General features: G+C 31.1%; 3 protein-coding genes and 1 long non-coding RNA gene across 6 annotated transcripts; 3 read left to right on the top strand and 1 right to left on the bottom strand.

The window, feature by feature from the left end:
- The first annotated feature begins 630 nt into the window (after positions 1-630).
- LOC127256660 (L-galactono-1,4-lactone dehydrogenase, mitochondrial) lies at positions 631-4,145 on the top strand. The gene is made up of 6 exons (XM_051282782.1): positions 631-1,342; positions 2,206-2,456; positions 2,550-2,735; positions 2,882-3,302; positions 3,394-3,534; positions 3,686-4,145. The coding sequence occupies exons 1-6, from the start codon at positions 704-706 to the stop codon at positions 3,842-3,844; spliced, it is 1,797 nt and encodes a 598-aa protein (XP_051138739.1). The 5' UTR covers positions 631-703; the 3' UTR covers positions 3,845-4,145.
- Positions 4,146-5,131: 986 nt separating this feature from the next.
- LOC127256661 (uncharacterized) lies at positions 5,132-5,767 on the bottom strand. The gene is made up of 3 exons (XR_007839887.1): positions 5,713-5,767; positions 5,486-5,579; positions 5,132-5,330 (listed from the first exon to the last, which is right to left on the bottom strand). It is a non-coding gene; the product is annotated as an uncharacterized LOC127256661 (long non-coding RNA).
- Positions 5,768-9,947: 4,180 nt separating this feature from the next.
- On the top strand, positions 9,948-15,858 carry LOC127256726 (probable methyltransferase PMT7). 3 transcript variants are annotated; one of them, XM_051282875.1, is made up of 7 exons: positions 9,948-10,342; positions 10,912-11,317; positions 11,929-12,218; positions 12,428-12,799; positions 14,136-14,382; positions 14,464-14,602; positions 15,391-15,858. In XM_051282875.1, the coding sequence occupies exons 1-7, from the start codon at positions 10,144-10,146 to the stop codon at positions 15,550-15,552; spliced, it is 1,815 nt and encodes a 604-aa protein (XP_051138832.1). In that variant the 5' UTR covers positions 9,948-10,143; the 3' UTR covers positions 15,553-15,858. The 3 variants fall into 3 exon arrangements, with proteins under 3 accessions (XP_051138832.1, XP_051138831.1, XP_051138830.1); XM_051282874.1 differs by having other exon boundaries at positions 10,909-11,317; XM_051282873.1 differs by having other exon boundaries at positions 10,894-11,317.
- A 2,480-nt stretch (positions 15,859-18,338) lies between these two features.
- On the top strand, positions 18,339-21,167 carry LOC127256645 (uncharacterized). The gene has a single exon (XM_051282758.1). The coding sequence runs from the start codon at positions 18,429-18,431 to the stop codon at positions 20,976-20,978; it is 2,550 nt and encodes an 849-aa protein (XP_051138715.1). The 5' UTR covers positions 18,339-18,428; the 3' UTR covers positions 20,979-21,167.
- Positions 21,168-25,186: the final 4,019 nt, after the last annotated feature.

Genomic DNA, 25,186 nt, shown 5'->3' with positions numbered 1-25,186 from the left:
AGTAATGTTGTTGGCATTTTAAATATTTTTAGCATTATATATCAATAAAATATATACAATATGAATATCATTTTATATAAAATAAAATTTTATATACTCCATCTGTCCTATAATAAAGTATCTATTTTTCCATTTTAGTCACTTTCGTAACAAAGTATTCATTTTATTTTTAAGTAACAATACTATTTACCTAACATTACAAATACCCTTACAATTTACAATATATTACACAAATACCATTACCTTTATATCACACGTACTAATAAGGTTATTTTAGTTATTTAATAAGGATGTGTTTGTTTGGGGGATTGGATTGGATTTACATTATTCATCCAATTTTTTTCCTCAAAAACATCAAATCAAACACCTATTTTTTATTTTTTATATTATACTAAAAATCAATTTTATATTCAAAACATCACATCAACAACTATTTATATCACATCATACAACTATTCAAATTCAAAATTTTTACTATTCAAATCCCAGTTCAAAATCCAAATCCCCAAACAAACACATCCTAAATTAAAAAAGTCTTCAAAAACGTTTTTCCCAAACACCCCTAAAGATTAGATAATTCCATTTACATCCCTGAAATTTGGATAATGCCATTTTCAACCCCAAAACTTTCTTCACCATTTGCGCCGCGAACAGTATTGCCCGCAATCGATCGTCCGATCAAAACCCTTTCCCCAATTCCCAAATGCTCCGTTCCACAACTCTCAGACGCTCTCTGCGCTCCCTCGCCGGCCGCCGCCGCCAGCCTGAATACATCTCCGCCTTCTTCCCCCGTCCGTTGGCCGGCCGCGGATTTTGCTCCGTACCAACGCCGCCGCCCTCTTCAACCACCGATGCCGAGGTCCGCAAATACATCGGCTACACAATTCTCCTCCTCGGCTGCGGCGCCGCCACTTACTACTCGTTCCCATTGCCGGAGGACGCGAAGCACAAAAAGGCTCAGCTCTTCCGATACGCTCCTCTGCCTCCCGACCTCCACACGGTGTCCAATTGGAGCGGCACGCACGAGGTCCGAACGCGGACGTTTTTGCAGCCGGAGTCCATTGATGAGCTCGACGCAGTGGTGAAGGATTGCAATGAGAAGAAGCAGAAGATCCGGCCGGTTGGGTCGGGGCTCTCGCCGAATGGGATTGGATTGACGCGTGCGGGGATGGTGAATCTGGCTTTGATGGATAGGATTTTGGAGGTAGACGAGAAGACTAAGAGGGTTACAGTGCAGGCGGGGATTAGGGTTCAGCAGCTTGTGGATGGGATTAAAGAGCACGGGCTTACTTTGCAGAATTTTGCTTCCATCAGAGAGCAACAGATTGGTGGCATTGTTCAGGTGAGTGTTGATATGTATTCGATTTTTCATGAAATATTGGTATGGCGTGTTTTCGAGCATGTTGGTGTAGGGTTTCCATTGTGATCTTTAATGGTTCTTGAATGTGTTTAATTGTATGCTAAGATTGTTTCTAGTGTAACTTGAGTTTCGAATTGGTTCATTACTATAATGGTGAGTTTGGCGTAGTGAATGAAATTACTGATAATTAAAAGAGAATGAAATGGAATTCAACATAGAAGAATTGATTGTTATGTTTGGGAGAGTAGAGAATTCAACTAAGAAATAAATGCTAGATGAATTAATTTGGAGGAGACGATGTATTGCATGTTGATTGATAAAGAGGATACAATGAGTAAGAGATGATTTCAGTGAAGTGAAAATCCGTCGATAAATGTTAGTGTGTTTAGCTGGTGATTAATTTATTTTATTTGAATAGTTGTTTGAAGGTGATGTTCTATGAAATGGAATAATGTCCTTTTCTTTATCTTTAATAAATAATAGTGAAAGTTAGATATTTAAAAAAATGCCAAATGAACATACTTTTCTTAAATTTCATTTCATTTCGTTTTTCTTTACACGGTGGAGAAATGAAATAAGAGAATCAGATACCATTTAATTCTCAAATTTCAATTTTTTGAATCTTGACTCAAACAAGTGAAATGGGGTATTTCCATTTCTCTGAGCCTGTACCGGACACATTCTTAAGGGATGAAGGGAAGACAGTTTAATTTATGGTGATCATAAAATCTATTATTGAAATTTATCTATAATGGCCTTATATGATGTTTGCACCATTTAGACCTAGCTTTGCATTCATTTACAGCTGTGTGATCGTCGCCTAATTTATATTACGAGACTTGCAGGTTGGGGCGCACGGGACTGGTGCAAGGTTGCCTCCTATAGATGAGCAGGTAATCAGTATGAAACTGGTTACGCCGGCGAAGGGCATTGTTGAGGTTTCGAAAGAGAAAGATCCAGAGCTTTTTTACTTGGCTCGTTGTGGCCTTGGAGGGCTCGGTGTGGTTGCTGAAGTTACACTTCAGTGTGTCGAGAGGCAGGAGCTTGTAGAGCATACTTACGTGTCCAACATAGAGGAGATTAAAAAGAATCACAAGTAGTGTTCAGTTTCGTGTAGCATAAAATTTTCATCATTACCTGTGTTTGTTTTATTTATAGCATTAATAAGTCTTCCTATCATGCTTTGCAGAAAACTTCTTTCTGAGAACAAACATATCAAATACCTGCATATACCGTATACTGACACAGTTGTGGTTGTGAGGTGTAATCCTCTTTCGAAATTGAAAGGTCCACCTAAACATAAACCTAAGTATACCCAGGAAGAAGCTATACAGCATGTGAGAGACCTTTACCGGGAATCTTTGCTTAAGTATAGGTGAATCCATTGTAACCTTACCTTATGTGGCCTTGTTCATAGATTTTATTTTACTTTTTCTTGGGACAGAACATGTACAAATTTAGGGTTTGTTAATGCGTTGTTACTGTTATTTTAGTCCTCATTACGTGATTTTGATTTTACAGAAAAGAGCTTGTCGCATCAAAGACTCCTGAGGAAAATGAACCGGATATCAACGAACTTTCGTTTACAGAACTGAGAGACAAGTTGATTGCTTTGGATCCTCTCAATAAGGAGCACATAGTGAAGGTTAATCAAGCAGAGGCAGAATTTTGGAGAAAGTCGGAAGGTTATAGAGTGGGCTGGAGTGATGAAATCTTGGGCTTCGATTGTGGTGGGCAGCAGTGGGTCTCAGAAACTTGTTTCCCGGCCGGAACGTTATCACGACCAAGTATGAAAGATCTGGAATATATTGGAAAATTGATGCAGCTTATTGAGAAAGAAAATTTACCTGCCCCAGCACCTATTGAGCAAAGATGGACCACATGCAGCAGAAGCCTGATGAGCCCGGCGTATAGTTCATCAAAGGATGATATATTCTCATGGGTAATTTTTCTAATTTCTAATGCCTGTTTATGAACTTCAGTTTTATGCCACCGGTTGGTAATTAATATTGTTATGATTATTTGTCAAACAGGTTGGTATTATCATGTATCTTCCTACAATGGATGCTCGTCAGAGGAAGCAAATAACTGAAGAATTTTTTCACTATCGGCATTTGACACAAACTACATTGTGGGATGAATACTCAGCATATGAACACTGGGCTAAGATTGAGGTGAATGCTTTTATCAAAAATTCAAATTACAATTAATTACTGTAAAGTTAATTGATGAAGCAATGGAAAAATTGAATAATTTCTCTCCACTGCATTTTAAGCTGTATATCTTTAGCATGCTAACGTGGTTTTTACCTCAACTTGCATGTAGGTCCCAAAGGCCCAAGATGAGCTTGCTGCTCTTCAGGCAAGATTGAGGAAGAGATTTCCAGTTGATGCATACAATCAAGCAAGGAAGGAACTCGATCCCAATGGGATCCTTTCTAACAATATGATTGAGAAACTGTTTCCCTCCACTGTGGCCGTATGATGTGCTTGATCATATATCCTTTGGTTGTATGTTGCAAACTGATAATTTTTCTACAGCTCAAGAATTAAGGTGATCTTTTATTATTGATACGAGATGCCAGCCAATTGGCCATCATATTTACTATAATTCATTGTTAAGTTTCTTCAGGTTCGCGCAATCATACCTTGAACCTTGATCTTATAATAGTAGCCTTCAAGGATAGAAAGAAAGCATACTTGGCAATGTTAGTTTGTCAATCAACAATTTTGTATTCTTGAATGGTACTTACTAATTGGTTAATAAATTTTGTTTAATCTTGAAAGCATACTTGGTAGACTTGGCAAGATTTTTTATTAGCATGTCATGGTGTTATATCCTAGTTTTACGCAATATTTTATATAGCTGCTTTGTTAAAGACTTTGGTGCTAGTGGCTGCCTTGATATGATTCTTGATTACAAGCAGCGTGGCTTAGACCCTAACCATGAAGGTGGAAAACTGCATACAATCTGTTTTATGATTGGGTATTACCCTAATTTGTAATTTTGGTAGGGATAATTTATCGGAAAGACTTTCTGTTGTTTGATATAGCATGCCGGTTTGTTTTTGACCGAGAGTGCTGGTTACGTTGATATGATGTTGGCAAGCTAAACCATAGCAATTGGCATTTAAAATTATATGATTATGATTTTTTATCGGCATGAAGAATAGATATCCCAAAGTTGAAAACGATCATGCTGAGCAGAGCATCTTGCTATTATTCTTGTAACTGTCTGAACTTGTAGCTGCCTTATTTAATATTAATCTTCAATTACTGCTAATCATGCTCTATTTTTCCTTGCTTGCCCATTGGATTTTTCTGTGTTGCTGCTATGTTCGATCTCTGCCAGTTGATCTTGAAAATTTGAGTTTCTATCAGATTTTTCAGGGATTGTCTTGCTTCTCTTTGGACTGATTATCGGGAGCAATTGGAAATGTCATACAGTGGATGTAAACTCAGTATTTTAATTAACATACTAATACAGTTCAAACTCTATTTACATCAACTTGCCGACATTTATTGGGTCCCACATTTTCGTCATAAGGGAAAGATCGTATTTAGCATCTTTATATGCATGTGTAATACATTATTTAGTAGAGCTTTTATTATACATGCTTTTAGCACGAATATGCAAGTATCTTGTATGACTCATTGTAGTTGATTGGACTAAAATAAATCGAATATGTAGGATTGGGAGCATATCTGATGTTTGTGCCTATCTGTCTGGCAATATCTTGATTCGAACGTAAAATATTAATTGCAACTCGAATAAATAACAGTGTATTTCTTTTATCTGCTTAAATCTGTATCATTTATTGAAAACAAAAGGTGTACACTTTGAACCTCCGATATCCCTTTGCATCTTAAATTAAAGTACAGAAATTAACATATGTGCCTGTTGTTGCTGTTTCATTCTGATTCAGTCGAAGCATACTTCACAGATCCAGCAGCAGCATAGAGCAAAGAGGCTGCAGAATCCAAGAATCGTAAGTAATAGAAGCCCGAGTTAAAGAAATGAAGACTATTGTAAGTTCTCAGGGAATTGCATAAATATATGATAGAATGTTTTAATAATATATTATCAAGAAGATTGGTTTTGAAGTTGCATAGTCAGTAATTTTACCATCCCTCGAGGAAACCCCTGTCTCCTTTTGTCTTTGTTCTTGGGCAGCAGTTCCTTTTCTTCCGCTCTTTTGAAGGATTTCCAGTCGGATAACCTGCAAGCGATAGAAAAAGTAAGTCCCCGTATCATAAAATGCATGCTTCATTTTGCTGGTAAACCTGACTATATCAAAGTATGAATTTTCTTCTATTTGTGGGTCTGTGTGTAAGAATGAGAGTGAATGGCACCTGGAGGAGGGGTAGGAGGTTGGTTTTGCATTTTCGATGAAGATCAGTGTTTAAGGTTAGATGTGTAGTGAGGAGTTTGGGATTCTAACTTAAAAGAAACAAGTAAATTGAATGTTCTGGCGACAAAAAATGATGGTTTGTGAGCATCAGAACCTCTATATATATAGGCGACAAAATCATTGTGTACGTGTGTGAAAGTATCGTGGATGAGTCAGTAGGAAAGGGAACTTTGTGGACTGTCTTTTCGAGCAATTGGGGAAGTGAATTTATTGCCTTTTTTGTTGGTTTATTACGTTTATTGTGTGTTTGCTAAGCTCTAGATCGTTTTGATTTATATTTTTTTGAAGTGATTCGGTGTGACTGTAAATTACGTAGGGCGAAAAAATGTGTCGATAACATAGGTGAACAAAAAGCTTTAAATGGGAAACATCGGTATAGAATAGCTGTTGGTTTTCACACTGCTTTTGACTATTGCTGGATTCCTTACATTTGGTAGAATGTTGTGTAAGAGAATGTAATGTAAAGCATGAAAGGGGAAGGAATATTTGATATGATGAAATAGTGCCATGGCCTACACTCATCCATGGAATATATTCGATGCTTACTTTTGTTACATGTATATTATCTGGAAAGATTTTAGATTTATTGGTAGAAACTTAGGGACTAAGATCACAGGGAATCAATAGTTAGCTTGAGTTTGGACTTGACGATCAGTTTTGTTGTGATTTGAAATTGATTTGAAATAATGTGTTATTTAAATTTTTATTTAAATAGTATTTTGATGTGGTAGTTTTTTTTGAGATAAAAGGCTTTGAGAGGTTTGTGTATTTATAAAGTTTAGGCTTGGTAAATGGTAATTATAATGTGATTATTATTATTATTAGGGAAAAAATTATTTTTGGTCCCAATATAATCAAAATTCATCCATTTTGATCCCAATATAAATTTTTTTTTATCAATTTTGGTCTCAATATAACCAAAATTATCATTTTTGTTCCAATATAACAAAAATTCATCATTTTTTCGTCTCAATATAATTTTTTTTTAATCAATTTTAGTTTCAATATAACCAAAATTTATTATTTTTTGGTCTCAATATAATCAAATATTAATTTTTTTTGTCCCACCGTCAGCAAACTGACGAAAAATGAGGACTTGGACTTGCAAGATTGTGCAATTTTTTCAAATGTAAATATAAGGTTTGATTTTTTTTTCGTCAGCATTTTTCGTCGGTTTGTTGATGGCGGGACCAGAAAAAGATGAGGTTTGATTATATTAGGACAAAAAATGATGAATTTTGTTATATTGAGACTAAAATTGATAAAAAATTTATATTTGGACAAAAAATTAGGATCAAAATTGATAAATTTTTTATATTGAGACCAAAATTAATGAATTTTTTATATTGAGACCAAAATTGATGAATTTTGGTTATATTAGACAAAAATAATTTTTTCCCTTATTATTATTATTATTATTATTATTATTATTGTAGTGTAAAGATGTCTTTGAGAAACACTGAGGTTAGAACAATTAAAAATAAAAATAAAAATACATTTTCCTTTTTTTCGATTCTAAAAAAGTCACTTGATAATATTAGTAAAAGAAATTCATCTATTTTTTATGAGTTATCTTACGTGTCACAAGCATATGTACTTTACATACTCTCAGAACTACGGGTCAATGATTTGTATAAATTAAGATTTGTTCTTGTTGTAACATGTTCTTGGTTTGAGTTTGAATTTGATTTTGATTTAAATTTTAATTTAAATAATTCTTTAATAGATTTTTTTTTATTTTAAAAGGAATAGTAGGAGCTGGATAGGAAGATTAGGTTTGAAATCCAAATCAGGTTTTTTTGAATAAAAATTAAGCTGAGTTTTGTTAAGTTGGGTTCCAATTGACATTCATTTAATATAATATATATTCAGGGTAAAATATTATTAAAAAATATAAATATATATACTATTAATATAATATATATATATATTCTTATATTATTAATACAATTTTTTATATTACTCATCAAAAATTAATTTAATTAAAAATGGTGACCGAACAAACTGATTATATTAATTAAAATTATATTTATACAATATGTTATATGGATCTGCAGTAGTATGGACGGTGTGAATAATTGTCATTATTTATTAATAGGTTGTCAAATGTTTTAAATGTTTTTTTTTTTTTAAAGAACAATTGAGAAACAATAAAAAGTAAAATGTTTAATATGATATTTTATATATAAAAAAATAAATATTTGATACGAAATTATGTTGAAAATATTTAATAATGCAATAAAAAATATAAGTTTGTTCACTTAATAATATTTTGGTGACATAATTACCTATAAATATTATAAAAATAAGTTAAAAGTATATACATATCACAATACCCTCTTTATTATTATTATTATTATTATTTTATTTTTTTATTTTTCCTCCATTTGACATATTTTTTTTTAAAAAAAATTATATATTTTAATCATATTTTAAATCATAATTTATATATATATATTTTTAAAATTTTAATTAAATTATTTAATTATTTTAATTTTAATCTATAATTATTTTTATTATACAATAATTATTTTTTCTAATATATTTCTTAATTATTTACTAATTATACTTTACTTAAATTTGTGTATATACAATAATAGAGACATATTACCTGGGACGGATGAAATATTAACTTAAAAAATATTAACAACTCAATAAAAAATATTCGGTTCAATATAATGTAACAAATTTTGTCTGTCTACTTAAAAGTATTTACTTTCAATTACAATTAGAGTTTGTTCGTTTGAAGAATTTTACCAAAATTCTACTATTCATCCGAAATTTTCTACCCAAAAATATCAAATCAAACACTTATTTTTCATTTTTTATATTATACTAAAAATCAATTTTACATTCAAAACATCACATCAACACCTATTTATATCACATCATACAACTATTCAAATTTAAAATTTTTATTTTTCAAATCTCAACTCAAAATCCAAACCCCCAAACAAACACACCCTAAGTAATCATTTTTAAAAAACCAAAATACTTTTAATTCTCTTAAAAAATATTCATTTTCTTTGTGCTCTTAAGAACAAAAATATCAAAATCATATTATATATTTTTATTAATCAATAAAATATTATTATTTTTTAACCGACTAAATAAAAATAAAGGAATACATTAGGGTGCGTTCGTTTGGGAGAAAACCTCCAAATTTTAATGTTCATCAAAAAGATTTTCAAAAAAAATTAAATTAAACATCTATTTTTTATTTTTTTATATTATATTAAAAATTAATTTTACATTCAAAACATCACATTAGCACCTATTTATATCACATTATACAACTGTTACCATTCAAAATTTTTACTATTTAAATTTCACCTCAAAATTCAAACTTCGAAACAACCACACCCTTAAGATTGAATGAGTATTATTTTTTAATATCTTATAAGAAAATATTTTTTATTTTGAAAATTAGTTTAAATTTTATCAAATACTCTCCCACTCCCACCTTAGTTGATAAATTTTTCATTATTTTCTGATACATTAAACACATTTTCAGTAAAATCAAAATATATTTAGCTGAATACTATAAATTAAGTATATAAAATATAACATAATACATCATATAAGATCCATTAAAAATTCCTTTATTTATTTCTACTAAAAAATATATTTTATTTATATTTAAAACTTCATCTCAATAATAAATTAGTTTATATTAATTATAAATAAAAAAAAATATTTTTTGTATTCACTTGTATTAAAAAAAAATTCTTTTTTACAAAAAAAATAATATCCATGTTGTATGTATATCTTTTTATTATGATATAAATTTTAAAATATTTAAATACATATTTTAATTTTTTTAATCATATATATTAATCTATTTTAAAATTATCAATATTATTAATTACATAAAAAATAATAAATTACTATCATAATCCACCATAAATTTTTACTATTTAATTTTTTTTTTTTCAAAAAAAAAAAAACTCTAATTTTTTGTCTGACAGCATCCCACTATATTTTATTTTAATACCAAATTCAAACCAAAATTTTGCAACTACGTCAATACCAATTATTTTATTTTTTAAAATTTATTAATTCTAAATTTTCTAATGCAAATTCACGTTAAAGCAATATTTTTAATTAATTAATTAATTAATTTTTTAAAATCACGGTACAGTAATATGCAGATTGTAATTATAGTAATAAAGAAAATCTGAGAGGCAGACTACAGAGAGAAGCAGTGTGATCTGAGCTTCCCACCGACGCTCCAATCGAATCCTGCGATTGATCTCTCAGCAATCGCTCCCGCCATCTCGCACGGATTCCGTGGCTCTGGATCTACCTCTGACCTCCAATGGCTTCCCCAATCATGCATTAACTCCGCGTCTTCTTTTGGAGGTTGCAGGAAATGGTGGGATTTATCAACACGATGACCTTCGATTGGAGGCTCGCACAGCTTGTTATGGTTGCTCTTTTAGTAATGATAGCTTCTTTCTACGCTGGCACTCTCTTCGGCAATAGCTCTGCTTCCATTTACGAAACACTACCGCAGAAGGCCGAAAATCAGGAGCAATCGTCTGCCGTCGATGGTTCGCCTGCAGCCTCTGGTTAGGGTTCAATGCCGCACTTGTTTGATTGCTAATTACCAGTTATTCGAATTTGCATTATTATTTTGTGCTTTGTTTTGAATCAATTCAGATTTTATTTAGCGATTTTAGCGTTTTGAGTGCATATAATTGTGATTGGAAAATATTAGGTTTTAAGTTTAACCAGTTTGGAGCAATTACCAGTTATTCGCATTTGCATTTTCATGTGTTTTGTCAATCGATTTCGTGTTTATATATCTATTTTAGGGTTTTGGCTGCATATAATTGGGATTGGAAGATATTAGGTTTTAATTTAACCAGCTTTGAGCAATTACCAATTATTCGAATTTGCATTTTTCATGCGATTTGTGAATCAATTTAGTGTTTATTTATCGATTTTAGGGTTTTTACTGCATATAATTGGGAATGGAAAATATTAGGTTTTAATTCAATCAGTTTGGAGCTTGAAATGATGAATGGAATTCATGCATTCTAATTAGAAATTTTAATTTCAATTTATAGGAGCGAATTCATGTGTTATAATTAGAAATATTATTGTTGATTATGGTCAGATTTGTTCTTGGCAGAAGTTTTTACAAATAAGGTTAGTCTTACTTATCGGACAGAAGAAGTTCGGATCCCCGAGACAGGGATGAATATCTGCCCTTTGATGTATAATGAGTATATTCCCTGCCATGATCTCTCTTACATAGAAGAGATACTGCCAAAGTTAGATGTTTCTAGGAAAGAAGAGCTAGAGAGGCACTGTCCTCCTCTGAATCGGCGCTTATTTTGTTTGGTGCCTCCGCCAGCTGATTATAAGATACCAATTGGATGGCCAACTAGTCGGGATTATGTTTGGCGAAGCAATGTGAATCATACGCATCTTGCGGAAGTAAAGGGCGGGCAAAATTGGGTGCATGAGAAGGATCAGCTGTGGTGGTTTCCGGGAGGAGGTACCCATTTCAAGCATGGAGCTCCTGAGTACATTCAAAGGTACTATCAATAGGTTCCGTTTAGATGGAATTCTTTTTCAGCCTGGATTGAGTTTGGTTGTTTGGGTTTTATTGCTGAAATAATATTTAATGTGATGTTTTCAGAGAGGAAAAAGTATATTTTATTTCAAAAATGTAAAATCTAAATAGTAAAAACCAATATAGAAACTGAAAAAAGAACAAAGGAGTTTTGAAAAGTTTTAGGAATTGTAAAAAATTGAGTATTTGACGTGATGTTTCCTCAGATGAAAAAGGTATTTGATATAAGAGTTACTGTTGATGAATAGTATCAAAAGTTTTTCTAAAGTGTTTATTTAAATAGCGAAGTTCGAAAAGTGTCTATGTAAATTGAGCCGAATCATTTTTCTTATTATTGCTCGAATCCAAGATGTTTACGTTGGTGCAAGAAACTCTGTCAATCTTTGACTGTACATTTAAGTTTGTAGTTTGTTGCGTTTTTCATTGAATTTCAATCGATCCTCTTGTAAGACAGTGACTTGTTTTAAACATATTGATTACATATCACAGAATTTTGTTCTGAGTATGTTTGAGCAATAACGATTTTTACCAATTAGGTTGGAAGACTGATTCAGATGGAATATTCTGCTGCAGGTTAGGAAATATGATGACTAATGGGAATGGTGACCTTAGTTCTGCTGGGGTATTTCAAGTTTTAGATGTTGGATGTGGAGTCGCAAGCTTCTCAGCGTATCTTCTTCCCTTAAATATTGAAACCATGTCTTTTGCACCGAAAGATGGTCACGAAAATCAAATTCAATTTGCTTTAGAGCGAGGAATCGGTGCTATGATTTCTGCATTATCCACCAAACAGTTACCGTATCCAAGCAATTCTTTTGAGATGATCCATTGTTCAAGATGTCGTGTCGATTGGCATGAGAATGGTTAGTCTTTTCAACCTAACGGATTGGTAGCACGTTCTCGATTCAGAATTTTGCTCGACATGGTTACATTTAAATGAGAAATGGGATATGTTTGTTGTATTCGGATTCAGAAATCTGAATTTATACTTTTCCTTATTTGGTTTTCCTCAGAGAACAATTCCCCAATCATTTTCCGAAAGTAAAATGTAACACATCCTTGTTTGATGCAGATGGGATTCTTATTAAAGAAGCAAATCGCCTCCTGAGGACAAACGGATTTTTCGTGTATTCTGCACCACCTGCTTACAGAAAAGATAAAGATTTTCCTTTGATTTGGGATAAATTGATAAATCTAACTTCTGCAATGTGCTGGAAACTCATTGCTCAGCAAGTCCAGACTGCAATTTGGGTTAAGCTGGACGACAACTCTTGTCTCCAGCAAAATGCACAGCAGAACCTTATCAGTTTATGTGATCCAAAAGACGACGAGAAACCTTCATGGAATATACCTCTGAGAAACTGTGTATCGGAACGCTATGTGCAGAAACTTCCGCCAAAGCCCCAGCGTCTGTCAGAGTATTTGGGGAATCTCAGTATGCTAGGTAACTTGAATGAAAATAACTGTTGTGTGTAACATAGGCTCCGTTTTGAAGATTTGGAAAATTTTGAGAATACAAAAAAGTTGAGTATTTGACATAATGTTTTGTTAGAAAAAATAGTTATTTGATACAAATCATGAAGTTTAAAATGTATGTGTCAGAGCTTTTTCATACACTATTATGTGGTCCATCATGCTAGCACTGCACTAATATAACTTACACTTAAAAACAATAAATTCTATTTCGTCTTTTTTTTACTCTTGCAAATGTAGTAAATGAAGATCTTCCATAAAAGTTCTTAGTAGAATCGAGAATGAAGTTTTTATTTGCACATAACAGAGATCTTGAAAGTAGTAATTGCATTTAATTTCCGGTTTCAACTTTCCATCTTTGAAACTTCCATTGTATGGAGTTCATATTTGTGTATGAAATATTGTACAAAGCATATAATTTTGTGATATTTAGGATATTACTTCTTTGTCTAAATTAACGGCCAAGTCAATTTTATTGGACTAATTATACTTTCAAAAGCTTTCTTGGATTTCTCTTTGGAAAAACTTTTTGCTATACTCACCTTTTTGATATATTTATGTAGAAATTGATCATCATATCTCAGCAATGGCTATTGTCCTTACTTTATTTCTATCGTTGAAATCACTGGTTCATTTTTGGAATAATAAATATTTTGCCTCAAGTGGTTGTCTATTAACTGCAGCATTGCTCGTTTAGTTGCTCCGATTACAGTTTATGTGGCTAGATATTTTGTAGTGTAACTCATCTATTAATCAAAAGAAAACATTCTATCCTGATTGACGCTTTAGGTGATATTGGCTCTGTTCACTCCACTTTTTTACATGAATTGATTTTTTATACGCGGCATGAGAAATTGTGTTGGTAATATAAAAAACAATACTTCCTCCGTCCGTCTCTTAGGGTCACATTTACCTTTTGCGTCATTGTACTTAACATTAAAACTATCTTTATATTTGTATAATTTTTTATACAAATGTTATTTTTTTAGTATTATAAGACACTAATGGAAGTATCTTTGCAATTTTTTCTTAATTTGTACTATTTTTTGATATAATAATTAATATTCAAATATCAACACGCAAAAAATAAATGAGACCCTTAGAGTCGGACGGAGGTAGTATTTTGTGTTGAATGATTGACTTTGTGTGAGTGATTAATGTGTGTATATTTATATATTTTTAATAATATTTATAGGAAATCGTTTCATTGAAAAATGCTAAGTGAACAAACCCAAATATTTTTGTATTTAAATGATTGACATTCATCACTATAAGTTAGCTGACGATGTTTTATGCATTTGGTGCAGGTATCAGCCGGGACAACTTCTTGTCCGACACATTCTATTGGCAAGACCAAGTTCGTCACTACTGGAGACTTATGGGCATTGAAGAAAAGGAAATAAGGAATGTGATGGACATGAATTCTTTCCTTGGTGGGTTTGCAGTCGGCATGAGCACATGGCCGGTTTGGGTTATGAATGTGGTACCTGCAACGGCAAACAACACATTACCTGCCATTTATAATCGGGGTTTGATTGGCACTTTTCATGACTGGTAAGCTGCAAAAACAACCATTCATTAGCGACACTTTTTTTCAAATAAACCCGACATTGGACATTGAATTCGTGACTGCAGGTGCGAACCCTTCTCAACATATCCACGCACGTACGACTTGTTACATTCCAACCGCCTCTTCTCTCACTACAAAAACGGTGGATCCGGTTGCTTGCTTGAGGATATCATGCTCGAGATGGATCGTATATTACGCCCTCAGGTCAATAATCTCACATTTCCATTGCTTTACATAAGTAGTCCCTCCGTCCGGGATGTTTATAACACTTTTATTGGGCACAGAAACTAAGAAATAATACTTACTCCGTCCCATCTAGATACTAAAATTTAGGTAAAGTATAATTAGTAAGTAATTAAAAAGTATAGTAGTAAAAATATTATTGTATAATAAAAATAATTATAAATTAAAACTAAAGTAACTAAATAGTATAATTAAGATTAACAAATTTATAAATTGTGAGATTTAAAATGCGGTTAAAGTGTATAATTACAAATAAGGTGGCACATACGAAAATAGAAATAGTGAACGAAAAAAGTGGGACGTAGAAAATAGTATTATAATATAAAAGTGAAGTTGGTAAAAGATAAATGGGTTATTACGAGAAATTTATCAAAAAATGATAGGACAAGTAGAAAAGTAGTTACAAATTAGTTAATGGTCCCTCCGTAACATTAAAAATATCCTTATTTGTATAATTTTTTTGCACAAATGTCATCGTAATAGTATTATAGGATATTAATAGAAGTATTTTTTTATTTTTTTCTTAATTTGTATTACGTTTTCATATAATAATTAATATTCAAAGATCAACCATAAAAATTGTAGATTGATAAAATTTTCTATTATACAGACCAACCATAAAAAGAAAGCTGACATAATTACTCCGGACGGATAGAGTATTTTCTATTTCATATGCAAATATTCGTACATTTTTTGCTCGTGTATTGGTGATAGTATACAGTTTTCTCTACGACACATTACATCTTCAGGGGCATGTTATTATTCGAGGCGAAGATGAAGACGTCATTACAAGAATTAAAAATCTTGCTCCCAAATTTCTATGGGAAACAAGAGTACACACTCTTGAAAATGATCAGAAGAAAGAGGAACAAATCTTATTTTGTCGAAAGAAATTCTGGGCTATCCATTGAAAAATGATCGTTAAAATCTTTGGTCTCTATCGAAAGCCCTCATCGAGCTATGCAAAGAAAGGACTGACCACGACAAGTTGTGAATCCATGGTTGTTTAAGCGGCATTTATCCGTAAAGTCAGTCCATCCCGATTGCCTAAGGCAGGTACACCCGATAACACAACTCGGTAACTTCGTTGAATGTGTATTTTTTTTATTTTTTTTTTTGTGTAATATTGAGATTTATAGAGGAAATGTTTGGGAGTAGAATTCATGTTTATTGATATTTGCTGTTTTTTGGTGAACTGAAATTGGTGTTGGTTCATTTGTTCAAGCATGTTAGCTTTGTGCATTGAGGTCTATTTGTTGTTAGTTAGGAAATAAGATAAATAGTGTTTTAATTTAAATATATGAAATTGTTGATTGTGTAGTTCATCAATGTTTTAGGTAATTCTTTTGTGGTTTGAAATTGATTTGACGGTGTACTTTTATTGGAAATTGTACGGAGTGAATAGTATTGATTTGGATTTGAAATGCAGAACTTCCTTCGTTCCGTTGGAAGGGTGTCGTTTGCTTTTTGCACGTAGATTTTTGAATATTAGTATAATATTGGATGATGGTAAAAAAAGGACAAAAATACCCCTATTAGGTAGTACAAAATTTATAAAATAATGACATTTGTGTAATATATTGTAAGTTGAAATGATATTTATTATGTTAAGCAGGTAGTACAATTACTAAATTAGGAAATTGTAACTTTGTTTTGATATGGAGGGAGTATTTGTTTTGTATAATTGAATTCGAGTTTTAATTTAAGTAATATTTTTATATGATATTTTGTGAGAAAAAAAATGGTGTACATTTGGAATTCAAGTATGTTCTTTTAAAGTTTTGCTTTGTTTTTTCGTTTAAATGTTCGTGTTTCTTCGCTCTATATTTTTGGATGACATGATTTTTTTGTAAATACTATAAAAAAATATATATATATATATAATGTACGCTTGTTAACAATAAAAAAATACTTTAATACAAAATATTTAGTTAGTTTGTTTAGTTTTTAATGTGAAATATTATGTTGATATGAGATATAATAAATTATATTGATAATATAAAAAATAATATTTTATTTTAAATTATTGAATTTTTTATGAGTAAAAAGAGTATATATTATATTTAAATAATAATTAGTGAGTGATTTTGTCTGTAATTATTATTAGTGTTATTATTATTATTTTGTTCTTATATTTTAAATTTAATATAAATAAATATAAATTTGTAAGTATTTACATACATCTATATTTGAACGGACGAACATGATAAAATACATTTATTTTGAAATGGACAATGGACAGGTGAAATATAAAAGATTATTTTCTATGTATGTATTTAAACAAAGAGTTTAAATTAATATTCAATTTCAAATTAATTTTAAATAATAATTAAATAAATTCAAAAAATATTTTGTATTTTATGTATAATAAGTAGTATGATAATATATAGTATAATATATGGACAAAAATATCTTACAAGTAAAGGGATTCATAGTTATGTATTAATAAAGATTATAGTAATTTTCGATGAAAAAGTGTACTTTGTGTTGTCTTTTAAAATTGTATTCAATTTTTTTTTTTTTTTTTTTTTTTTTTTTGTCTTTTAAAAATATTTATATATTTTTATTAGTAAAATTATATATATTTTGTTTCAAAATAATTGACATATTTGTTTGGTAAAACGATATTTAAAATATTAGAATTTAATAAATTAATAATAATGAGTTATAATATTATTATATTTTTTTCAACTTGATAAATATATATATATTGCTTTCTTTTATTGTTTAAACAACAAGTAGTAATTTTTAAGTATGAATCCAACTATATATAACAAATACCCTCGTATTTATATTTATATTTATATTTATTTATAACAATATTAATATAATATGGAGGGTGTATGGAGTATAATATATATTTTATTTACTCATAAAAAAAGTTGTTTAAATTGATTGGGTTTGTTTGTCTTGTAAACTAGTTTGAAAAGATATATTTATTTTCATGTGAAATATATAAAATTGTGTAGATAATATAAAAATAACAAATATTTTTGTTTTGTGAAATAGTTTGAAATAATTTATTTATGTGATATATAAAAAATTGTGTAGATAATATAGAAATTATAAATATATATATTAATTCTTTTTAAGAACCGTATGTGTATATTTTTTTTATAAAAAAAACACACTCATATTAATTTTTTGTGAAATGTATATTTGGTTTTATGACAAAATAAACAAACCAAGTAACTTAAAAAAAATTGATAAAAGATTTAGGGTGTGTTTGTTTGGGAGTTTGGATTTTGAGATGAGATTTGAATAGTAAAACAGTTGTATGATGTGATATAAACAGACGTGATGTTTTGAATATAAAATTGATTTTTAGTATAATATAAAAAATAAAAAATAGGTATTTGATTTTATGTTTTTTTTAATGAGATTAATAGTGTATTTAAAATCCAATCCCCAAACAAAAACACCCTTAGTGTTTCTCTTTAAGTTTTTTATATTTTATTATTTGATTTTATATATTAAAAAATATTAATTTTATTTTATATTATAACAAATTAAATATTATTTAAATAAAAATTTTAAATCAATATTTTCAATTCAAATTTTAAAAATAGAAAAAGTATTTATTTAATTTGATTCTTTGTCCTTTTTTGAGTGTTTTTACCCTATTTTGCCCTTTTACTTTTTTTTTACTAGTTTTTTCCTTATATATAAGATTTTTATACCTAAATTTTCTATACACAAAAAAGCACAAATTGTTCAAAGCGAGAGTGAAGAAGAGAGAAGAATCTCTCAATTTTTCAATTCTTCACCGCCCAATTACCCCGCAGCAATGTCCGATTCGCCTCCTGCACCACCATCTCCTGGCTGCGCCGACGATTCTCAACTCGTCGTCTTCGAAAGTTCCCTCTCCCTGAGCCCTAATCACCGCGACACAGAAAAGCCCCTTCCTCCACAGGTCCTTCTCGATCCGGACGACAACAACCCCGAAGACGACGACGACGACGAAGAAGCAGACGAAGTCGAAGAAGGGCAGGAGCACGACCCGCCGGCGGCGATTTCGCCAGGTATGTCTTCTCCGGTTCGCGAAGTAACCCTAACTTCCCGGCGAGGGGGAAACAATAATAAAGGGAAGGGGAAAAAGGGGAAAGGCAAGGGGAAGGGGAAAGGGAAGACTAACGCTAAGAAACAGCAAGCAATTGTAGAGAAATTGCAGACATTAATGGAGAATTTGATCCTTATCCCCTTTTCACCCCCAAAAACTCTCGATTTCGCCAAACACGAAGCGGTTCTTAAGCGGCTAGGGCTTTGGGATTTCGTTCACGTAGAATTCGATAAGCACATTAGAACTGATTTAATTGCAGAGTTATTAGCTGCATACGACGGCAAAAATCGAGCAAGCTACGTGGGCGGGTACAGAATTAAGGTTAACAGAGCGGATTTGTCGCGGGCGATTAAGCTGCCGATGAAGAAAGGGGCGGATGCAGAACTGGAGGGAGAGGATTTGACTGAGGAATCCATAGCTTTTATATTGGAGATTGTTTCGGATTGGTTGCTTTTGCACGAAGAATTGTGGATGATGCCGAACGAAGTGATGGAATGGTTGAAGATGGTCAAGGAAGGGCATCCGGAGAAGGTCGATTGGGCGCAATTGTTGTGGTTTATGGTGGAGAAGGAGCTGAGGCAGGGCGGGAAGTTGCGGAAATGTTATTACGCGACGCACTTGCAGCATTTGATCCGGTCGCAGCGGGAGGATCTTTTTAGGTCGATTGAGGAGGAGCCAGAGCCGAAATTGGTGGAAGAAGACGAGGAAGAAGAAGAAGAATTCCGGGGTAATAATGAAGGTAATAATGACGAGGAGGAAGAGGATGCCGAGGTTGTTGGATTGGTTTCTGTTGGTTGTAATGAGGAGGACGATGATGTAATGGCTGGGCCGAGTACGGAGCTGACACTCGGACAGGATGGTGAGAAGGAGGAGAGAATGAAGGATGTGAATATGATGGATGTCGAAAATTGCGACGGGAGTGACGAGGAAAAGGAAAGGGAAAAGGAAGAAGAAGAAGACGACAACGGAGATGGCGACGAGGAAGACGATGAGCAAAGGCAGTGGCTTTTGGATGGGAGGAATGGATTGGGGGATCATTTTATGCAATCTTGTGATGCAGAAAACGGCGACGGATTCGGGAGTTTCGAAATGAGGAAAGAGGAGGACGACGAGGAAGAGCCGATGGATGGAGAAGAAGACGACGAGGATGCAAGGAATATTTTTCATGGTTTCCCGAGCGATCCTATTGAAGACACGCTTGAAGAGGAGCGGTATCCCGCGAAATTGGGTAAAACTGTCGAACCAGCGAATCATATGTCGTTTGGCGCCGAGGGGCAGCTCCATAGCTCGCCGGACGTCAGGCCCGAAATGCATTTCTTGAACAATGCCACCGGTAAGAGAGTGATTGAGGAGAATCGTGGATCCGATCATAACAAGAGAATGAGAATCGGCGGCGATTCTTGGGAAAATAAGCCGGTGGCGGATATGGGGGAATGCTTTGATCAAATTCAGCATTGGAATGAAAGGGCTCGGCTCGTATGGGAGGAGAAGGATCAGGCACTGGCGCAAGCGAACGCGACGCAGCAGATTCTGCTAAACGAAATTCACAAACGCGACACTGCGATTGAATTCCTCCACAAGACAAAAGCGGACGAGGCGCAGAAAAAGGATCGCGAGATTTATCGACTGGAGCGCGAGCTGTATTTAATGGAAACTGTCCTCGACGGTTACCGGAACGCCTTGAAGGACACGCAGAAAGCTTTTGAAGAATATAGAGAAAAGGCGCAGCTTCCGGAAGAATCGACTTACAAAGATGCCGGCCCTGGAGGACTTATGTTGACCGCCGCTGAAATCGAGAGGCTTGAGAAGAAGCGCAAAGAGGAATATAAGATGAATTGCGTGATTCTTGAACAGAAGATGAGGGAAGCGGAAGAAGATTATCGTCGCCAATTTGATGGGCATGTGGAGAAGATTAATCTCATGGATCAGAAGCTGGCAGGCCTTGAGGCCACTGCTAAACAGGTTATCGAACTTTATGCGAGTCGAAAAGTTCCAAAAATTGAAGAAAGATTGACTGCCATTGTTGAAGGAACTTCAATTTTGGAAGATGAAGAAAAAATTGTCGAAGCAGGTGAATCTTTACCTATTGCAGAAACTGGAGATAAAGTGGCTGAAGTTACCGAACAATCCCTAATTGCGCAGACAGCCGAAAAAACTATGGATGAAGAAACTATGTTTGAAGAGGAAGGAAATCTACCGGAGAACGAAGAAGGAAAAGAAGAAGAAGAAACTATGGCCGAAGAAAAAGAAGAAATTATGGCCGATGCGAAGGAATAAATTTTTGAGGTAAATTTGGCGCTTTCTGATTTATGCCAATTGTTATATTATGTTGGAGCCAATGTGAATTTGCCGAAGATGATCTGTATGTTTGTCGATTTCTGTTGACTGTCTTTGATGATAGATTTGGATAATATCTATGGTACTAACTTGTGATTCGAAATTTGAGGTGTTGTTTGCATTTGTCAATTGCTGTTTTTTTCAATATGTTGCACATAAGACTGAAATCTGTGAATGAATGCCGATAATTTGTATGTTTGTTTGCTTGTTGTTTATTTGTTGTCCCCTTTCTGGTTTGTTCGATTATTTTGTCGCTAGTAAAATGTCGTATCTTTTCTTGTCCTTAGGGTATGAACTCTTTTGAAGGAACTTGCGACTTGGGTTGTTGTGCAAACTTGTTTTATTTAGTGTATCTCTATAGGAAATCGTGATTGTTGCGAACTTCTAAGTAGAGATGATACATATGCAAAATTATCGATCATTTGTTTGTTTTGGCCTGTTGCGAGTAAATGGTTGTGTTTTTCTTGTCCTTCATTATGAACGCTTTCAAAGGAACTTGCGACTTTTGTTGTCTGATGATTATATCACTCGTGTCGTGGACTTTTTTATTTGAATGTGAGCCTCTAGTTTAGTATATTTTTATAGAAAGTCATGATTGTTGCGGATTTTTAAGTAGAGATGATGATACATATGCCAAATTATTGATCGTTTGTTTGTTTGTTGTTCGATTATTTGTTTTGTCCGGTTGCAAGTAAATGATTGTGTTTTTTTCCTTGTCCTTGGGTATGAATTTTTTTTAATGAACTTGCGACTTTGGTTGTCTAATTATTCATCGGTGTCGCAGATTGTTTTATTTGAATGCGAGTTTGTAGTTTAAGAGTATTTTTACAGAAAATCGTAGTTGTTGCTCACATCTAAGTGGAGATGATGATATATGTGCAAATTTATCAATCGTTGTTCGATTGTTTGTGTTGTCTTGTTGCGGGTTAGTGGTCGTGATTTTTCTTGGTCTTGGGTATGAACTCTTTTGAAGGAACTTGCGAGTTTTGGCTATTTGATTATCCACGGACGTGTTTCTTTTATTGTTTCCGGCAATTTAATGTATTTTTATAAGAAATCGTGATTGTGTAGTCTAAGTAGAGATGATGATATATATATATATATATATGCAAATTTATCGATCATTTGTTTGTTTATCGTTCGATTGTTTATTTTGTCATGTCTCGAGTAAATTGTCGTGCTTTTTCTTGTCCTTGGTTATCGAAGGAACTTGCTACATTAGTGTAAAGATTATGAGTTTGATTGCTTTGTAAATTTTTTTCAATAATTTTTATTTTAAAAAATAATATATTATATATATCCATTACTTTTATATTACTTACCAAATTTAATGTATATCACATAAAATAAACAAATCATATACTACAATTTTTGTATAGTCCATATAAGAGAATATCCATTTTTTCCTTTTTTGAATTTTTAAATTTTATCTCTCTTTTTTTTTTTTTTTTTTTTTTACTTTATTTATTCTTCTTTATTATGATTCACTTTAATTTTGGAAAATATTGTTTATGAAATTTTTGTTGATATTCTATGAATTTTATAAATTTTGAATTTGGATTTTCTTAATGATCATTTAATAGAAAATCTTTTCATTTATGATATAATAAAAAGAATTATTAATAATAATATTAAGTACATAAATCACTACATTAAAAAAATAAAAATGATTATTATCAGTCCCACTTTTTATTTCTATCATTCCCATGCATTGATTTTATATTTTAATCATATTAAAATTTTATAATTTTTTTTTTAAATTTTTATTTTAAATTTTAATTTATAATTATTTGTATTATATATTATAATTAATTTTACAAATATATTTTTAATTCTTCGGCGCCAGAGACGCCCGCGTGGCTAGCCGGAAGCCACGTGTCCGCCAGGTGTTGACCTTCCGGACATGTGGATTTTATTTTATTTTTTTCATTTTATTTAATTGTTTTAATTTTTTTTATTATTTTTTTAAATTGAACCAAATAAAAAAATAAAAAAAATTATATATATATTTTTAAATAAACAATAAAATCTACGTGTCCCTGCCAAGTGTCACTGACCTGGCGGACAGACTACGTTTACGTGACTAAAATAATAAGGGGTCCAGTTACGAGATTAAAAAATAGTTTACCCTTTAAATTTATGTGCGTTATAGTTTTATAAATTTTGAATTATATATTTTTTTAAGTGGCTCGTTTATATAATCAAATTTTATTCATTTGATATTATTAATATTATATTAAATATTCTTTGTTTTTATAAAACATCAAATCAAAAATTAATTTATTATTATTTTTTTTTCTCTTTTCAAACATTTAAATTGTAAAAATCTTCAAAAATATCTATCTAACTAGAGATGTATAATTAAAATAATTCTTAGATTTTGGTATAATAAAAAAATATTATAGTAAAAGAGAAATAAATTATACTCCTTCCGTCCCACCGAAATTGAACCATTTGATTAGGGAACACGGTATTTAAGGTAAGAATGTTTGATTAGTTAATAATAATTAGTTATGATATTATTATATTATTTTTTGTATAATTAATAATATTTATAGTTTTAAAATAAATTTAATATATATGATTAAAAAAATTTTAATATATGTTTAAATATTTAAAAATTATATAGCAATTAAAAAATATATGCAATATGGATATCATTTTGTAGAGAATAAAATCTTCTATAATACAAGTAAATAAAAAAATATTTTTGCTTATTTATAATTAACATAAATTAATTTTATAAAAGATGTGTAGTTTTAAATATAGATAAAAATATTTATTTTTTTTAAGAGAGAGGTAGAAATAAAGGGGTTTTGAGTGGGTCATACGTCATTTATAATGTTTTATGTTATGTAGTTAAATAAGTTAGATTTATATTTGTTAAATATGTTTTGGTTTAATAATTTTTACCAAAAATAGAAAGGTGTCAATTGTTACATGACAGATAAAAATGAAAATAGTGTCAATTGTAGTGGAACGGAGTTAAATTAAATATTATATAATTAGTGTGATGGTCTGTGCATTGTATAGTTCGTGTAAATGATTAATTATATCATTAAATATTTGGTAAATTATATAACAATTTTTTTGTATTTTAGTAAAAATGCACAAAATATTGTATATTTTATTTATGGTGTAAAACTCTCTTACGTTGATATAAATTTGCACGAAACATCCTTCTTATCCAAAATCAATGTTTGGTACGAACCACCCTCATTGTGATGTTTGTATAAATAAAAAATTGTAAAATGTTTTAAATATTATTTTAATAAAATAAATAAATAAATAATTCATCAATCATATATTTTTATATATATATTTTTTTAAATCAGATAACAATTTATCTCCAAAAGACTATAAAATGAAAGATTAATTAATTTTTTTATTTATTTTATTAAAAAAATTATTTAAGACATTTTACATTTTTTATTTATATAAAATTTGCACAATTTAGGTATTTATTTAGAACATTAACACAAGATAATTTTCCGCAATAAATAAAATACATGATATTTTCTACATTTTTACTAAACACAACAATTATTATACTCCTTCCGTCCTATAATAAAGTATCCATTTTTTCATTTTAGTTCATCCCATAACAAAGTATCAATTTCATTTTTTAGTAACCATACTATTTATCTAACATTACAAATACCCTTACAACTTACAATATATTACACAAATGTTATTACCTTTATATCACACATACTAATAAAGTTATTTTAGTCATTTCTATTTTATTCATATTATATCATAATATAAAAATACTAATATTTCTAAAATTACGTGAAAAAACAAATGGATACTTACTTGTGGGACGGAGGAAGTATAATTTACCCTTCAATAATTTATTATAAAAAAAAATATTAAGTATGTTCAATAAGTCAATCATTAATAAATATTTGGCTATATGAATAAATAAACATGTTTTATAAAAATTTGGACTTGATCGCATATTAATGATATATATATTTTTTTATCATTATATTCGAGAGACATATTAATAAGCTAATACTAGAAAAAATTCAAATAATTATGTATTAAAAATATATAATATACCTGTTTATATAGATATTTAGAATAAGATGATTAATCAGAACGATAAATTAAAATTGTTTGTAAAACAATTTTAAATTCTTGAC

The sequence above is a fragment of the Andrographis paniculata genome, unplaced genomic scaffold, assembly GCF_009805555.1.
Source record: "Andrographis paniculata isolate CXL003 unplaced genomic scaffold, ASM980555v1 Contig56END, whole genome shotgun sequence".
NCBI classification, from domain to species: domain Eukaryota; kingdom Viridiplantae; phylum Streptophyta; class Magnoliopsida; order Lamiales; family Acanthaceae; genus Andrographis; species Andrographis paniculata.
Note: the sequence above shows the minus strand (reverse complement) of the source record. Positions and strands in the feature narration are given on the sequence as shown.

Bases quoted from the DNA above. Each gene is read 5' to 3' on its own strand.
- LOC127256660 (XM_051282782.1), top strand. From the start codon at position 704: ATGCTCCGTTCCACAACTCTCAGACGCTCTCTGCGCTCCCTCGCCGGC. The intron at 1,343-2,205 runs GTGAGTGTTGAT...CGAGACTTGCAG, and splicing joins AGATTGGTGGCATTGTTCAG to GTTGGGGCGCACGGGACTGG. The intron at 2,736-2,881 runs GTGAATCCATTG...TTGATTTTACAG, and splicing joins GAATCTTTGCTTAAGTATAG to AAAAGAGCTTGTCGCATCAA.
- LOC127256726 (XM_051282873.1), top strand. From the start codon at position 10,144: ATGGTGGGATTTATCAACACGATGACCTTCGATTGGAGGCTCGCACAG. The intron at 10,343-10,893 runs GTTAGGGTTCAA...GATTATGGTCAG, and splicing joins TGGTTCGCCTGCAGCCTCTG to ATTTGTTCTTGGCAGAAGTT. The intron at 11,318-11,928 runs GTACTATCAATA...ATTCTGCTGCAG, and splicing joins GCTCCTGAGTACATTCAAAG to GTTAGGAAATATGATGACTA.
- LOC127256645 (XM_051282758.1), top strand. From the start codon at position 18,429: ATGTCCGATTCGCCTCCTGCACCACCATCTCCTGGCTGCGCCGACGAT.